Source organism: Scophthalmus maximus, chromosome 2, assembly GCF_022379125.1.
Source record: "Scophthalmus maximus strain ysfricsl-2021 chromosome 2, ASM2237912v1, whole genome shotgun sequence".
Classification (NCBI taxonomy): Eukaryota; Metazoa; Chordata; class Actinopteri; order Pleuronectiformes; family Scophthalmidae; genus Scophthalmus; species Scophthalmus maximus.
In genome coordinates, this window is record NC_061516.1 from 8079311 (window position 1) to 8098182 (window position 18872).

General features: G+C 43.3%; 1 protein-coding gene across 19 annotated transcripts in view; it reads right to left on the reverse strand.

The window, feature by feature from the left end:
• The window catches only part of dlg2 (discs, large homolog 2 (Drosophila)), a 179087-nt gene that overhangs the window by 82295 nt on the left and 77920 nt on the right, over positions 1–18872 (reverse strand). For 13 of the 19 annotated variants that reach the window (XM_035625946.2, XM_035625944.2, XM_035625941.2 and 10 more), the window contains 3 exons: positions 14805–14888; positions 13295–13459; positions 12191–12250 (listed from right to left, as the gene is read on the reverse strand). In XM_035625946.2, coding sequence (XP_035481839.1) covers positions 12191–12250; positions 13295–13459; positions 14805–14888 — 309 coding nt within the window. The remainder of the gene's footprint in view (positions 1–12190; positions 12251–13294; positions 13460–14804; positions 14889–18872) is intronic. The other 6 variants (XM_035625966.2, XM_035625947.2, XM_035625949.2 and 3 more) reach the window with 2 other exon arrangements.

Here is an 18872-nt window from a genome sequence, read left to right on the forward strand (position 1 = left end):
GTGTACCCAAATCCAGGGGAACTTACATCTAATTTAAAAATTGATATAGCAACATAGTCAAAATATCAGTATGGGTCAAGCTCCTAAAGCCCAGGTCCTGCACTTCCAATAATGGTAAATGAACTGCATTTATACAGCAGTCAATCGTTCACAGCAAGTGGCAACCCACCGTGACGTCACCCATTGGTTTTTTGGACTTTCATTTTGAAGCCTCGAGTTCAGCATTTTGTTGAGCGCCATCTTGTTTTGTTGAAACCAGAAGTAACCATATTTGGAGGAGCAGCTGGTGGCCCTTACATGCAGATCATCCAACATCTAAACATTTGGAGCAAAACCAGGATAAAATGTTCCTCGTCTGCTTTGACTCCAGTAACATTCTTTAAAGAGGCTTTCTAATGACTCAGAGGCATTCTATTCATCCTACTTTACACAACATATGTCAGATGCACAGGCTAACCATTTTGCATTGACTGCTATTTTGCTGAACAAGATGGCTCATTTACAATTCAACAGACGCAAGCAACCCTCAATTGCAATGCACAGCCTCATGGTGTTTTAACTAAATGTAATTTGCATAAGATGCATTAACCAGTGAAAAACACAGGCTGAAATGTGTCAGTTCAACATCTAATTAGACCATATATATTATCATTAGTATTAATTTATTTTTTTGGACTCAATGGCTTTATTTGGAGTCCCAGCATGAACCTGCTGCTCAAGGAGTTTGCACGTGTGTGTGGTATGCGCCCTAACACTGGGTTTGCCTCTGACCCGTCTTCCCAACATGAATTTAAACAAGGTTAAATATAATTTTTTTGGAGAATTTGATATTAATTGAAGCAACTGCTGATAATGCTTAGCCCATAACTCACTGTCAAATGACAACAAATACAACAACTCGACAAACGTCCACTCACATCCAGCATGACCCACATTAGCAGCCTTCGGCTAAAGTCTGACTCCATCTCATGATCTGAGAAGGTACAACAGCACTCAGTAAGTACTAATGGCTGTTTCTGTTTAATAGCTTTCCATTTCCCTTCCCTCTGTTTGAGAGCTGACCTCCTTGCAATGCAGTCCAATTTTTTGTAGGATTTTCTCTTATGACAACATAAAACGAATGATTTCAATACATGTCTTATTTCATATTCTTTGAGTGGTGTCCTATTCAAGTTCACTTCCATTCAAAGATTGGTTTTCCATCAGCAAAGAAGAAATAAACTATTTTAAGGGAAAATGGGCTAAAGTGCACAAAATTGACCTCTTACAGAAAACCCACGAACGGCAAATCAATTCTGCAGGATCTCATGGTGTGTCTGAAAAACACTTTAACAGGGATGGAAAGGTCATTTGCAGTGCATCATTATTTCCAACATAGAGTACTCCTCGTGAACAGACCATCAGCAGGAGAGGTCAGACACACTTTGCATGACATTTTGACTCTTGGTGTTTCCTCTCTCCTTTTCTTTTTCCCCACTTGTTCACCTGCTGATTTGAAAATTATCTTTTGTGCGGCATAAAAGAAAAATGGCATTCTCAACATAGACAGAGGCTAATGGGCTGTACACATGCAATTACATAGGCCATCTGTAAATGTGCACTCAATGAGCTAAGATAGCACATCCTCTGTGTTACATCACCAGGCACACCAATTAAAGACCCCATTCAACAGAAACTAGACATTATCACTACAGCCTACAACTAGGGGTGTGCGTTCTGACAATTTCATACAATGACCGATCTTGAACGATCTTGACCCTCATGACGTGGATCCACGCAACGTTCACATGGCTGTGCCGATTGGCCAAATGATATCATGTGTGTCTTTCATAGGGTCTTATTCATGTGGGACAAAGGTGGTGCCTAAAAGAACTCCACGTCAGTGCGGCTGTGGTTACACTCTGCACAATTGTATGAAAAAAATTGGCTCTTTCAGATGTCATTACGAAAGGGTCAGTACAACCCCACTCATCTGTATCTCAAAAGAACCTGAAAAAGAAACAGTCATCGCTGAGCAACACATTAAAGAAGTCGTAAAAATGGGATGAAAGCAGATAATTATGTGCAGAGTTGACTGAGGGCGTGACATTCTATCTAGCTAAGGATCACTGATAGACACTTTAGATGCCATGGGCTTGTCCAAGTCTGGATATTCTCAACAGTAGGATTTTTTTTGCGGGGATTGTCCCCCCGAGAACTACTTTAGACCTTTATAAGGAACATCATAGTCAAACCTTTCTAGAGTAGTTTGATGTCAGAGACCCGACTACAACACGTGTCTTCTGTTGGTACCTTTGGTAGAATATGAGAGTGACATTATCTTATGAGAGCTATGAGATTGTGTGACTACGGATGGTAACCAAATTTTAAGGATATCAACAGAATATTGTCTGTACGTCAGATTATCAATTCATGGTTAATAAAATAGTGTCAAATTTCAGTACCTGAGATAACATCTTGGTGAGAGGCAGAGAGGAAGATAGCGAGAGCAAGATTCACATGAGTCCACACTCCAGATTAGTGTGTGGCAGTGATGCGGTCGACGTGATGACACAGTGAGTAGGGGCAATGGGTCATAAGTGTGGTTACACTTTCCAGGGTTGACGCAGACGCTTGCTGCAATGTTTGTGAGGTCAAATGCAAAACTGACCAGCGCAACAAACCTAACCTGAGGACACAGCAGCTGTAGGCCAAGGTTACCTCGTTAGCAGGTTTGCAGCGAGCACCTACATTTTAACCCATGGACGATGAGATCGTGGGATGTCTGAAACCTTAGTATAATACCAATAGTACACAAAATGTATACTATTTATGGGGGAGATTTTGCAGTATGCACTGTATGCATTAGTGATGAAAAACATCATAACAGAAAAATGTGTTACCCACACAAGTATTACCCGAACAGGGTACCATTGGGTATTGGAACTGGATTCCAGGTACTGGTACCAGATTGGTTCAAATGTGAACAGCACCCAGCACTACACTATATGTGACTGAGGTAAAAGGGCTCTTTGATAAAAGTAATTTTTACTGAAGGAGAGGAGATTTTAAGGAATCTCTTTGATGATGGAAGTCTAGACAGATCCTCAGACCCAATTAGAGAGTGATGCCGAGTAATGAATAATCATGCATTTGCTATGATGAATGGGCTTTTCTGTGCGACCTTCAGATTGATAAGTTAGATTTAGTAAAGCTTCTCCACCAGAATGTTGGTCATCTCAGCCAATATCAGGGTATGTAAAACTGAGTTTTTGATTGTCATAAATATTTACATTGCCATAATGGAAAGTGCATTGCCCCTTAACAGCACGATTGATACGGCTGATGGGCAAAAGCCTTTTTTTTTTATTTGAGGAAAATTATGTAGACGATATATGTGTGGTTTTAAGTACCACAAACCATCTCAATGTAGTTTTACACCTTTTTCATGCTTCTCGCATTTTGTCACTACAGAGGTGTTTTCACATACCTCTACTGAAGAAGGAGATTTCTGTTGATTCTCTGCAAATTGAAATTCAAATGAATCTTTGCGAGCTACATTAAGTACATCACAAATACAAAAAAACAATCGCTATCGAATATGCAAATGTGAGGCAAAGAACCAGAATCTTCCAGTGCAGCAAAGGCAGCGCATCAGGAGAGGACGGCAGGTGTGGCAGCTGACAGTTAGCGTTAGCATTAGCATCCACGAGAGGACGGCAGGTGTGTCACCAAACAGTTAGCATTAGCATTACCATCCAGGAGAGGACGGCAGGTGTGTCAGCAGATCGTTAGCGTTAGCATTAGCATCCACGAGATGACGGCAGGTGTGTCAGCAAACAGTTAGCTCTAGCATCCAGGAGAGGACGGTAGGTGTGTAAGCAGACAGTTAGCGTTAGCATTAGCATCCACGAGAGGACGGCAGGTGTGTCAGCAGACAGTTAGCGTTAGCATTAGCATCCACGAGAGGACGGCAGGTGTGTCAGCAGACAGTTAGCGTTAGCATTAGCATCCACGAGATGACGGCAGGTGTGTCAGCAAACAGTTAGCTCTAGCATCCAGGAGAGGACGGTAGGTGTGTCAGCAGACAGTTAGCGTTAGCATTAGCACTTTGTGAAAGTTTTATGGCTGAATCTCGCCATGTTGCCGCTAGCCATCTTGTTTCGCACATTCTTCAACCGGTCAACCTGGGGCGAGCAGTTGTGGTGTTCGCAGCCTGTGTTATTTACATCATGAATATTCATAGTCTCAGAATATCTCAATGAGGGGAAGAGAGTGGATGGTTTCCAGCCCCATTTCAGAGGGTTTTTAAAAAAGTATTTTTGGGGTAAACAATGTTTAACAAAGTATTTGGCACAGCAGATTAATTTTATATACTTTATAACATGACTGGAGGGGATCTTTAAGAATCCCCCCCCCCCCCCCCCCCACCCAGTGAGTGTTTGCTGTTTGAGCTTCCCCATGCACAGCGTCGCTGCGGACAAGCTGATGGAATGAACCGGAAACCTCAAAAGCCAAAGAAGAAGTGATGTGACAGGATTTTACACAGATGATACGATGCATACACTGTTATTTGCTGTAGCATTGGAAATGAAAACTAATACAACAAAAAGAGTGACAGGACACTTAGTTCCACTGAAACAGCGTAGCGAATGATGCAGTGTGCCGGGGAAGGGGGTAGAGAAGATTGGAGTGTGAAGGTGTGTTTAGTGTCGACAGGAGATGGAGCAGTGAGAGAGGGCTGGTGTTTCAGAAGAGACGCAGACATGTACCGTTGGTGAAGTACCGTTCGCATTGGCATTTAGGGGCCGTTAGGTGTCTCCAACAGCTGCAGGAGAGCATCGTCACTCGGCCGCACAGGGGACAAGGGCACCCTCGAATCCCCACTATCACGACCTCACCCCCGCCTCACTCAGGACCGTCACCCTCAGATGCCGCAGCCCACCTTCACCGCCAGCAGCCCTAAACAGCATGCGCATGGCACCCACCCTCCGCTAAATGAGTGCAAATACAGCTTGCCCGGGCCCCGGAGGTTGTTTTTGGGGCAACTGCAGGTCCAGCACAGTGATGCGTCTCCACCAGCTGGCTGCGAGCTCTGGTTGTTGGGGTGTGACGTATGTCATAGAGCGTGTCGCAAGTGTCCTGCTCGGTAGACCGAATTGACAGTACAGCGCGTGTTGAGGCGAACCGGGAGCTCTGTGGCAGAGATATGCCATTCTCCCCATTATGAGTTTGTGTACAAAAGGATTTTGAAGGTAAGGTAAAACTACATAGTGCTGCTTTAAGGCCAATTAATGTAGGACAAAGGCCCCAGGTTCAGCCAAGTCAGGCCAACAAACAGGTTCACTGCCTCGAAGCCTTCTTATTCGCTCTGATATGATTCTCAGCTAGGAGGAAAGATGTCATTCTGACAACAAACTACACTGCCCTGTTATTAAAATCCATGTTTCATTTCAAAAATCACATCTCAAGATGAGTTGGCGCTGACTCCCTTTAACTTTGACATTTCTTTACGGCACAGTTTTTCCTCAATTACTTTGGCTCAATTGTTAAAACATTTTCTGAACTCAAAGTGGAACTACTCAAGGTAGTAACTCACAAAACACTTCATTCAAGCTTCAAAACATAGAATTCAGGCTTAACAATTGTTTGGCGCAAGACATTCGCTGTGTTGTACTTTTCTTGCTTAACGTCTATATGCAGTAAGTCCACGTTTTCAGAATTGGCTGTAACATATTCAACCAAATTTGACACAGAAGTTACCTAGGCAATGCTTCGTCCGACACAACTTGCAATACGCCAAAGAGTTCCTGCACTCCGACAGGACGGGCACAGACAAGCCAACATTGCTGATTTCCTTGGAATATTAACAGTTTGCAAAGGTTAATTGGGGTTTAATTTTCACTGTGATATGTTTGAAAGAGATTGATCAATAACGTTTTGAGAGGATATACACTTCATCTATTAAGAATAAATCCCATTGTCACAATCATTTCATGAGAAGAGGTAAAAAATATTTATACCAACTTTATTGGCGACAGTAGATACATCTGAATCTAAAGATTCAGTAGGTGAAAGTATAAATGAAATCTCAATAATGTAGCGCAGCGAAAAAAGAGATGCACATTTGTACTGTATGTTTACAGTCAATTTATTTGTTATTGTGTTAAGATACTGTCAAATTTCAAGTAAATCACACAGTGAACGGAAAACTCGCCACATGACATCTAAGCAGAAACCATGAAAGGAATCTGCGATAGTAACGACACAACAACGATTGTACTTCCTCTCAACAGTCAACAGCACCTTCTCATCTTTTTCGTCAACCTGTCGCTCCTGTTGGTCTGGCCAGAGATTTTCTTCACCATCACGTCTGAAGTTTTCCCTTACGATGTACTGGGGGGAGAAGATCTCCTTTAGTTGGGCAACCATCCCCATGCAGCGATCCCCTGTGATGTCCTCACAAGCAGCATTCATGGCATCCAACAGAGAAATCTGAAACCTCCTCTTCTTCTTCTTACCACCACACCTCTTCTCCCTTTCAACGAGCGTATAGCCGCTGTTCAGGGGTTTCCTCCATGTTTTTAAAAAAATGGTGCTGTGGGCAAGCTCCCAATTTACATCATGCTTTCAAACTTGAGTGTGATCGCTAGTGATTGGTTGATTGTCATAATAATCATTGATAAAAAATCCAAAATATCCCATGTCATTGATATTTATGGAATATTCGTGTGCGTCTGACGAATGAATGGATCATGTTGCATGGGAATTAACTATATTTATATAGCGCTTTTCTAGTCTTTTTGACCATTCAAAGCACTTGACTATAGACACATTCATGCACTGAAGAGCCGTCAGAGGCAATGTAGGGTTAAGTGTCTTGCCCAAGGACACATCAGCATGTGAACTAGGGGAAGCTAAAGTCGAACCGCCGACCTTTGGGTTAGTGGACGAACTGCTCTACCTGCTGGGCCACCGCCGCCCGTGAAAGCACTTGATGACTGCAACGATGGATGACTCTTTCACTGAGGATCAGCTGCGATCAGTGAGTCATGTGCAAGTGGCTATTTTGCAAATTCGAGACGGTTGCATTTGCTCTTTTCCACACGTGCGCCAAAACAAGTGCAATTTCCATTCTAATCTGCTGTGAAAGACAAACTTAATGTTCAGAAATTTGAACATATTGTATTGAAAAGAATCCTCATTCAAGAATCGAGCAAAAAGTGAATGAGTAAAACTGTGAACTACAGTCCAGTGTTGCTACGTGTACTACAGTACAGAATGACAATTGCACAGATGCACCATGTTTCAGTGTAGCCTTCACGTCAGTGTTGAGTGACAGAAACATTAGGTCTTCGCTGCAGCCCAGGTTCGGTCTATATCAACTAATAATGAAATGCTAACCCTGACCTTCATATTCTGTAACATGAGGCACTATGAATTCCTTGTTGCTATAAAATAAACTTCCTTTTGTACAGGAAAGCCACTCTAAAAAAATTGGATGTGATTTTTCCGTTTACCAAATATAAGCACTACGTCACCATGAAGTGTGCAGAGCTGGACTGGAAACGATTCCCTCATCCTCATCGGTGCGCTGCTGCTGGTGGCACAGTTGCTATCCACATCCCCACTCACCGACGGTGGCTTGAAAAGCCAATCTGAGATATTTAGCGAGGCGACCGGGGGCCTCCCGTTGTGCGGATAAGAAGAGCGCGGAGGGAATATGACAACGGGGAGTGGATCAGCAGAGGCTGCCTCATGCCCAGTGGGATGAAAATTAGTTCTAGGAAAGTGAACTGCTGATTTGACCCCTGCTGACCCTTGCTGGGCAGCCTTCATTAAACTGCTATTTATTTTTCACAAACGTCACCCGCACTGATTGAGAGCGGAGCGATAGCTGCCAGATAAAATGCATGCGGTTTTACAAGCTGATATTGCCATGGAAAGGGGCTGTTCGATTGATGAGCAGCGCAGCACTTAGAATCAATAATGTCTCCGCTGAGTCACACTCGCCGATCTGCGGCGCTTAATTTGGCCGCTGAAGGAGGGGATGCACTTCCTCAGGTCATAGACAAACTATAATTCCTGCCTCCCTGCTGCCTTCACAATTACACTGGCTGTATTAAAGTGATCTTTCTTTCTTCAGTCCCAAAGGCAGAGAGGGGGGGGGGCTGAGCACAGTATCCCATGAGTCCTGGCCCCCTCACACACCCGTCTCACTCACTCTGCCATCCCCATACTCACATTGAGCACCGTCAGGCCCTCGTCCGTGTGGTGATGGGAGAGGCAACCCGCCAGGAAATGACACCGTGAGAAAGTCGATAGTAACCAAAGCAGGTGTGCGAGAATGTTGAGGACTAAAATAGCAGAGCAGAAGTGACACTATGTGGTCTCCATTTATCTTCAATATAGATTTTTCAGCCATTCAGCGAAATGTTTTAATTGATAAAACGTCAAGAACAATGAATAATCCATGCCAACGCACGCACAAAGTGATGCGTTAGGAATGCTGATGAGAGTTCAAATGACCCCAAAAGGTTTCATTTGAAACTGAGACCAGAATGTGGGAGTGGAAATCAAATGGACAAGTGTAACATATTTGATGTTGTGGAAATTTGAGCAAAGGAGGATTTATTTGTACACTGGCCAGAATTGAAAGCCTTATATTTAACTATCAGTTGAGAAATAGTTGAAAATGAAGTGTCTTTGAATTAAACCTGTAAGTCTACTTGTTGGAACATTAACTCTGAATTCTTTACTCTCTACTCCGGACCTGGACGTAGCACTTCAGGTGTTAATTCGCCCCCCGGAAGTAAATCAAGGTTGATATTGATTTCTCTTCTGGCACCTGGACTGTTTTTTCACTGGGCAAGACACTGTTATAGGTTAACCATTCATTTATTTTGCCTAAATGTTTCATTTGATGACAAAAGGGTTGAGAGCTGTATATATTATTGAGGTGAAAAATGACGAATGGAAGATTCAGGCGCCTTCCAGACTCGCCCATTGTTCAACATGTTTGAGCTCAATGTTCCTTAAAGTGCAAACTAGTGTTTTGTATTTAACGTGGCGTTGACATACTGCCAGTTTTCTTAATTTACGTGTTTTTTGCATTGAATACACAAAGTGGCCTGTTAAGTCCAATGTGCAACACTTAGCCGAGACTTAATTAACATTCCTGAAAGAAAGTTAAAAATGAATTTAATTTTCATCTATTTAGAACAGTTAAAAAAGAGGGAGAGAGCTTTTGTCTAATGCTACATACAAGTGTTGAGAAAAAATAACACGTGTAAGTGTTAAATTTGAACTCCAAAAAAGAGTTGGCAGTTACACTAAATATGTGTTAAGATACCGACTCTCCAAAAAGAGTTGAATGAACACTTTGGTGGTGTGGACTCATATAGACACTTTAAAAGTGTCGAAATACAATTCTGACAGTGTTCATTCGGGTATGCTGATGTTGCTGTGCACTGGTTTGGAAAAGGTGAGCCTCCTTTCTGAAACACAACTGCACAGAGCACCTTCACTATCTGGCTACGAAGTCTGTCCTCTAAAGACTCCTCTCCACAGTCAGTCCTGTAAAGTTCTGGTGAAGCTGAACAATTAAGCTCCTTGAATAAATCTGGGATACGGAGCTTGTCATCAGCCGTTCATGTCCCGAGAAAAGGACAAACAAACAACCAACTCTTTATCTGGTCGACATTCCCCAACGAATTGCCGATTTTGGAATCAGACTCAAACACGCTACTTGCCGTGACTGCCGATGTCTATTTTCATGGATTGCACGCCGAATGGCAATCAAACAGTTTGTTGACGTGGTGGAGCAGTGTGGGGTCATGGGAGTTGTGGTCCTCGTTACAGTGAGCTTCTTCTGCTTCCTTCAGTGTTCATGGTTCAGGAGCTGACACCCCCCTCAGAGGTGTCCTCCTCTTCAAAACAGAGCCGCTCATTCAATCCAATAAAATCACTGAGTAACGCGGCTTCACGTTCAAAATCCGTGTTTCCCCAGCGTTGTGTGGCCGACACCTGGGGCCAGTTCCAGGAGGCAGGTTTGAAAAGCTTTGACCTTAAACCAGAACTCTGACTTGATCTACTCTCAGACGGGCAACTCGGAATTTTTCGGTTCCAGAAAAGCAGTTCGGAGTTAGGTAGATCAACTCTGATTGAGCCATCATCAATGGAGCTGCGATACTACGAGTCACCATGGCGACCGAGGCGAAAACAAGGTCCTCCTACGTCACGCCGTTAGAGTTGGAGACGCGACTACGTGCTTGTGGAGAAAATACGATCATTCTGAGAAAGAGGAGAATCACAGCTGCAGCTGGGGAGGAGAGACAGAACTGCCCGAGTCGACATGCAAGACTGGATAAAATAATCAAATGATTTAAAACGATCTGATCTTTTCTCCACAAATGTCTTGTCTAAGATGCTGGTGCGATGGTTAGTGATGCTGTCTGGTGCGCAAGCGGCTGGTGTTCGATTCTTGTTGCTCTCGTCTGAAAAACATCCAATGTTATTTCATTATTTTTAATTTAGCTTCAATCCCACTGGCACAAGAATGACATGGCTGCAGCTGAAAATGAATCATAAGAATGTATTGCAGATGGGTAAGGTATGGTTATGGAAAATGGCATATGGTTTTAATCAGATTCCACATCAGTGAACAGAAAACGTCAGTCAGAAAACGTCAGTGGCTATTTTAACTTGTTGTACAGAAAACTCCTGTTTGAAAAAAAGGGCAATGCAAAGACTTTGATCTGGTCGGAGCATGTCCGCGATATTATAATGCTGAAATAAGGTCGGAGAATATGGTTCATATATGTGATAGATTTGAGAGAAACGGTCAAGTTCTACTAAGTACTCATCAGGGAATGAAAGCAGCGGGTCTGAACATCCTCTCTGACGTGAGGCGACTGAATTAATTCTGCTTCCGTATCGATATCGATCGGGTTGACGAGGAAAGGACACGTCATTGTTTGACAGCTAGATCAGGTTCAGGCAAAGGGAGGAGTTAAGGAGAAACTCTGCGTTGCCAGCGAGCAGGTTAGGTACACAGCGTCAGTTACCATGGTAACTGACCTACAGTTTAAGTTCACTCGCTTTCTGGAAAGGAAAACCTAGAGTTTCCCTCTTTTCAGGGTTAAAATACTCAGAGTTTGAGCAACACCTGCTTCCTGGAACAGGCCCCTGGTGTCCCTGAGCTGCCGGTAACGTTTGCTCGGCTTGTTTCTGTGATGACTTAAGATCCAGATAAATCTGATGATTAAACTCCTTCTTCCGGTTACAGTATATAGTTAAAAACCTCCAAGATCTAAAACGTGTCAGTGCCATCATGAATTAGTGGCTTACAACTGGACAAGAAGTCCATTTTAGAATATTCTGACAAACGCAGACACTGATGCCACTGACAGGCGACCAAATGAAACGCACGTTACCTCGATTAAAACTACAGAATGCTCCAGTTTTACAAGTGAAACGTAAGAACACAACCCAAAAACATCTATAACACAGGTCTAGTTGTCTTAATACATTTTAATGTGAAGATTATACTTTACCTTCAAACTAAAATCAAGTCAATCAGTAGGTTTTCGGTCACATGTGCACATAGTTCTCTACTTAATGAGACAGTGATGACATTTAGAACCCTCCGCTAAAATCTCAGTTAGTGACCGACCTCGTGTTTCCTCGAGAACACGAAAGCTCAACAGTCATTCGATCACTTACACCACCAACTTCCCCCACTGGAACAACACTGTCATAGTCAATAAATATATGCATCATATCAATATAACAAACACGATACACATGCTGTAACTCTGGGTCTTTGGATATATGTGTGTGTGTGTGTGTGTGTGTGTGTGTGTGTGTGTAGGTTAAATCAGATGAGGGGATCGTAAATACTCATCATAGAGACAAATTCACACCAGGTCACAGGAACACCACGACAAGCACATGGGGTTTGGTGGCAAGCAAAAGGTTTCACAAGCACACATGGGGTTAATTCAACAGAGTGTGAGTATGACGGGGGAAAAAAAGACAAAGCCTGCTTCTTCAGGCAACGGGTTAAACACAACACCAAAACAAAGTCCATGCAACAGCGAGGGAGCATCCCTCTTCTGGGCACAGGGACCCAGAAGTAAGGGGATTAAATAGAGGGGACTCAGGTTCCCCTGAGGTGAAATAAAAAAAAAGAAAATTAAATAAAACTTGCCATGTAGTTCGCCGTGGTCACACACGGGTATGCAAGATCAAAACGGGTAACCAGTGCAGGCTGCAGGTAAGAAACGAAAGACAAAATCACTGGCCAGTATACTTGGGTAAGAGAGAGAGAGAAGGAGGGAAAGATAGATGGGGAGCTGAGCCGAATGCATCAGGATGAAAAAAAAAGCATTAGTTATGGTTACCCTGTCACGTTGGGTGGCGGGAGAAGGGGGAATTATAAATGGGTTAAGATTGGATGAGGATGACGGGAAGTGGATTCACTCTGGCTTCCTGCATTATTCCTGTTAATGAGGAAGAGCTTCTCGCCCTGCGGGACGTATTCTGCTCACAGACTAACTGCACACGAGCTGAATCACAGAGGATCATTGCTGCACTACTCATAGACTCTGATCTCTGAAGCGAAAAAGAAAAGAAATCCCAAAACATAAACAACACCGCCCTCTGCTGGCTCAAACGCAACCGTGTGTCAGCTGAACCGCTGCTGATCCTGAGCACAGCCGTCCCGTTGTCCTGGGTTATTTCGCACTGTGAAAAGTGACTTCCTCATGAATATGAATATGAGTCCAGGTCCAGGCCAGGGCACTTCACTGGCACGTCATGAATCCGGACAATGCACAGCGAGAAATGTGTGCAAGGAGTGATAACGAAGGAAGCTTTGTATAACTTTTTCTTCTAGTGACACTCAAATTAAATGAAAAACTCAACGCAACGTGATTAAAAACAAATGAGTGTGAGTGTGGATCAGAAGAAAGAAACAAGCAGAAAATAGGGAGGACGTAATTTGGAGTAAGTTCGATCTAGCTATCTAATATCTAGTATTATAATTATTGCACAGACCTGACTTCACATGGATATTAAATATGTATCTGGGTGTTGTGAATTTTCACTCATCGGTCACGTGACTCTACGTTACTCTCCAAACACACAAAGTAAGTGAACTTATATTCGATGGACTCCAGAGACACTGAGCAGTCTGTGGCCACAAACAGAGGCGGGAGAGGCCGTGTCGGTAGACGTTCATGGTGCTGACTCGGGATGGAGGTCAGGGGGTCATGGTTTCTGTGACGGGAGAAAGGTTGTAGGTAGGGCTGACCTTGAGAGGAGAGATGTGGGAGTGGGACACGTAGCCGTGCACATTCTCGATCTCAGACAGGTTCTTCTCGGACACGTGCACAAGCTCAGGGGAGCGCACCTCGTTGGTGAGTCGTGGGAAACCCTGGTCGAGAGGCGGCGAGTCGTCCTCCTGGTAGTGGTACTGCTGCGAGCGGCAAGAGAGAGGGGAGAAGGCAGACATGAGAGGGGAAGAAATCCACAGACAAGGGATGCAAAGTAAGAGTAGATAAAAGCCTCTTGCTATTGTTCTTCTGACAGAACTAATGTACACCATATTGGAAATGAGACTGAGAATAAAGTCACAAATTTAAGAGAATAAAGTTGTAATATTATGAGATTAAAGTCATAAATTTGGTCTTTGTGTTATTTTAGCGGAGAAGTGTCAGAAGAGCAGTCCCATGCGTTAAAATGAGGAACAAAATTTACATTTTTCTAGTAAAATCACAGCTTTATTCTTGTAAAATTCTGACTTTATTTTCATAACATTAGGACTTTTCTCAGGTTAAACTCTGTCGTAGGTTCACAACACTGCTATTTGGTTTAATTTGAAACTGAATTTGTTGCTAAACCAAAATAAAATAGTCATATGACATATTAATAGATTATAATTATTTTCCTTCTGGAGAAACTTACTATGCTCTTTTAAAGATAAATATTTGTGACAAAATGCTGACTAAATATAGGTTGTGATTTCAAAGAAACCAATTTCAAGCTAAATCATTTGCTTGCGCAGTCTTTATATACTAAAAAGTAGGTTTCACTTTAAATCCACATTTTAGACTTTAAAGCATTTTGACCCCAACAACAGCACAGACTGGAGTGAGCATGGAGTGATACTAACATTCAGACAGGATGGCAACAAAATGCTCCTGTTACATTATGGATTCTACAGAAGTTTGTTTTACACAGATTCTATGGTTTCCCCCGCTCACTGCCATGTATTACAAGTTGCTAAATCTACATTTACAAACAGTACATGTTTAAAAATGTTCTATTAGAACTTACATTTATTCAAAAAGTTAACGAGAGGAAGTTTACATCATAAGAACATGATAACATTGCTCACTCCAGATTTCTGCTCTTCATAACATCTTCCACAGTGCGGTTGTTTTATGTCACAGATCATTTTTCTATTTCATCCCAACTAATAGATCCAGGACTAGGAGCGGACGATTCCATTTTTTTGTCTGTGTTTCCTCGAATATTCATAACAAGTTTAAATCCCTGCTATTACAAAATGGACCCTTGTAACCCCAGTGTTGAGATGAATAATGCAGAGAGATGGTCATGAGAGTCACAGTTGTGAGACGTCCAGACACAGTGAATTCAACATCAAATATCCCATTACAGTGCATCCAGATTATGAAATCCCCTTTAATCTCTGAAAACATCAGGCATATCACATATGATTGTGTGGTTGATTGTTAGTGATGATACTGTATGCAATTGGGATGGGGTGAAGAAAAAAAGAACAGCTACCCCCTTCTCACCCAGGGAGCGTTCATCAAGGCAGGGTTCATGCAGGGTGGGGGCTGGTCTCTGTGGGGTGACCCCTGTACTGCTGGTGGCCTGTTCTGGAGAGAGCAACAGGACCACATGTGACCACGGAGAACAAAACAGAGCAGGTGTGACATGAGAAAACGTGCCTAAACAATCAGTCACGTCATAGATCCCAGGCACCCGACACCAGGCACACCCATACAGAAGCACCCGCAGGAGGCTGACACTGATCCACAGCACATGCAGGACGGGTCACGTTGAGGGTGATTGCACACTGGAACACGGAGACAGCAACAGATGAAGAGAGGCGATTTGCACCATTTCATCCCATGACACGGTCATGGCTAAATTCAACTGTTGCGTGGTAGAGCTGTGATTTGGGGTGAACCTCAGGCGTTGGCGTCCGAGGCCACACCCCCAAATGTTCTGAATGAACGCCTGGTCATACGTGGAAAGTAACAAGATACCACCGATTCAAAACACAAGTAGGTTTTGTTTCCTCTGTGTGTGATTCAAGATGCAGATCTACCTCACACACACAAGGAGAGAGAGAGAGAGAGAGAAAGAGAGAGACAGAGAGTATGAATACTGGTAACTCAAGAACTAATTCACTGGCTTGAAGGCCCTGGATAAAAGAAGCTTCTTTCTTTTTTTAAAGAAAAAGGATGAAGGCAACAGGTGCAGGTGAAGATGGAGGGGGCGGAGGAAGAGTACAGTAAACTCCGTTCGCTGTGGCCGCAGATGAGTCAGGACATGACAACAAACCACATTAAGTGTATATAAAATAGACGTAGTCACCGAATCCCATACCTGAAGCCTGTATTCTCTAAAATGATCAGCAGAGGGCGACTCCACTACTGCAGTTGTTTCTATAGAAGTCTATGAGAAAATGACCCACTTCTCACTTGATTCATAACATCAGTTAACATTTTCTTGAGCGGTTTAAAACAGAGGATAGACTGACAGCCACAACCGTCCAATATGGTTGCAGATGGATGTGCAGTGGATGAACTCTCACTCAGGCCCACCACTACTCCAAATATGTTTTTTTCTGGTTTTAAAAAAAGCAAAACAAAAAGTTGGCGCTGTCCAAAATACTACAGTCAAGGCTCCAAATGGCAGCTTGGAACAAACACAAGTTGGTGAAGGAGAGGGATCTTTGGCTTGTCAGTCTAGTTCCGTAGTTCACAAAGGATTTTGTTAAGACGCACCATTTATAACAAAATAAGAATTACCAACAAATACCTTTATAATTACACCTGTGTAAATCATCTACTGTTAATGTCGCGGGCAGATCATAAGGTATTTTCACGTCATTCTCTGACATTTTCAATGCTTCCACCCATGTTGCGTGCACCGCAATTCCACGCTGGCAGCTTCGTGATTGCGTCATTAAAAACATTGTTTGGTAAAAATTGTCCGGTCTTTTCACGTATACAGCCTCATCAAAACATTTCTGACCAACACCTCTGGAGTGACACAATTGTTACCCACTTCTTCATTTTAAATCCTAACTGAATGAGACTTTTATCACAGTTGCACTCATCAGCATGGTGAGTTTGCAGTGTGAATTTGGAGATTGGAACCTGGTGTCAAGGGGACATCCGACCAAATCATCGAACAAAAGAGGAAGAGTGCCTCCCAAAGCCAATCAGCACACACTGAGACTAAACAGTAATTAATGGACACATCAGACTGAGAGAAATAAAATAGAAGTGATGATTAATGGACTGTATTTATTTAGACCTTTTTCTATTCATTCAGTACTGCTATTTACCTTTTTTTCTGTCACATCCATACAGAGCCACGAGAGGCAATTTAGGACACTTTGGCATACTGACTGGGGGAAGCGGGGAATTGAACCGCTGAACTTCTGGTGAGTGGACGGACGTCTCCATCTCCTGAGCCAGAGCCGCTCACTCTCTTCAAACAGAGAGTGTGACTATAGTTGCATCTCTGAGATGCAAACCCATTGTAACTCCCCAGTGATGATGCCTAGAGGGCAGCAATGTATGGAGATGCATTCTAATGTTGGGAGGAAGCAGCTCTGGGCCCGTGACATATCAGCTACCAGGGCAACTAAAAATAGAGGTTCATTCTGTAACGGAGCTGTTTTTCTCATGCATGAAACATCTCCTAGTATAATCATGTACGATGTTAAAGAATCCAATCGGGGAAAAGACCTCCGGAGGTGGTCAGGGATGCATTGTGACCACACTCAAAACAAGTGTAAATGCAACTGCCTTTGTTAATCCACATACAACAAATATGTAAGCAGAAACTCGACCCAGAAGATTTATGGGAAATCACAAGCGCTTATCTGATAGTGGGCGGGGTTTATACCACGACGCGGACGGAAGCCACTTCTGTAAACAACCACGGCTGCTGCCACTGACGATCAAGCATTTGACTAAAAGTACCTGGTATTTCCAAATTTCTCTCACAAAAAGGGCAACACTGGAGGACAGACATTGTGGAGTCATCATCACAGACATCTCCTCTCTGCTCTGGTCTGTTGACAGTTTTGCGTCGCTGAACAGACGTCACGTGATTCGCCTGCGTCCGTTGGTAACGCCGCCTCTGAACAGAGAGGTCCCAGACTAAGACGTATTTGAGTATTAGTCTAGGCTAGGTTTTCCCCATGTCACATAGCACGCAATTGTATTTGTAGCTTTGTGAGGGCACACATTGACACAGGACATTCACTAGCCCTTCACCCTAACCTGACCCATCACAACCTAGTGCCTGATCCTTACCCCAAAACCTCTCCTGATCCTGATCCTGATCTGAAACCTAAAAACGAGTCCTGTGAAGGTCTGTCAGAAAGTGAGGACTGATCAAAACGCCCTCCCTTTCCATCCTCTCAATGGAAGGACACGAGGAGGCCAGAAGCAGTGTCCGTGTGCATTAGGGCTGTGTAGGCAGCAGGCAGTTCCCTAACACAGATGTTGTGTCCACTGGGTGTTGCTACAGGGGGATGGGGGCAGGTGTCTGCAGCTCCTGCTGCTGTTTGGCTTACCATGGCAAATTAAAATGAGGGAGGAGAGGATCTATACATAGAAACCACAAGCACACCACATCTGAATTTACAGTATACTGGTCTTACATCATACGCAGTTCGAGGCGTACAGTTCCCGTTGTGATCACTTAAAATATGAGTGAATTTTGAGTCTCACTACATCATATATATTATATCATTATTCATTATTGTTAATCTAGTGCATCTGTTCTGATTGGTTGTCGGGTCTTCCAACTAGCACATCACTGTGTCAGGGGATCACTTGACCTTTCATGCCTGTGTACCAACGACAAACGAAACCACACAAATAGCACAAGATGAAAATCAGATCAGCGATTCACCGTGCTCAAAGAGAGACCATAGTTGTTTACCTCAGACATAATTCATTTACAGTCAAGACCTAAACCAGTGGACACTACGGTTTACCAGCAGGAGGAGTATGCCGCTTTATGTGAGCTTCACTGTCATCTTTCTTCATGGATGAACTTCCTCCATGTCATGTAAACGTGTCAAAGTTGTCTCCAGATGTTGTCATCAACATTAGGCTGTGGTGCGGTGGCAGTAACACCCCTATAGCTATGATGTACCAGTAAATGGACTGCATGAGTACGACCACCGCTTTATACTACAAGGCACATCCACCCTTTCACACACACATTTTATGTAGCATATATGCACATCTCTCAACCAATGTAAACTGGTTAGTGGATGACCCGCTCCACCTACTACACAGCCACAGCCCACACTGATTTAACGAGCCATTCGCAGTTTCACTGTTCCGGCCTTGTGTACTCAGACATGCAGGGTGCGATATGCCAGCGGTAAGCATGGTCTTCATATCCCCACCTTTGCTAAATGATTTTCATCCCCAGGGGAGACAAAACTTATTCCCCCCCTCTCAAAGTGATCAATGCTACTTCACCAATAGACCATACAAAATACCTGAAATAGAATTTTTTTAAACTAATTAAAGCGCTGTAACATTTACAATATCTGTCTACAGTGCTATACGATAAAACCCGAAATGGACCAGCCACTG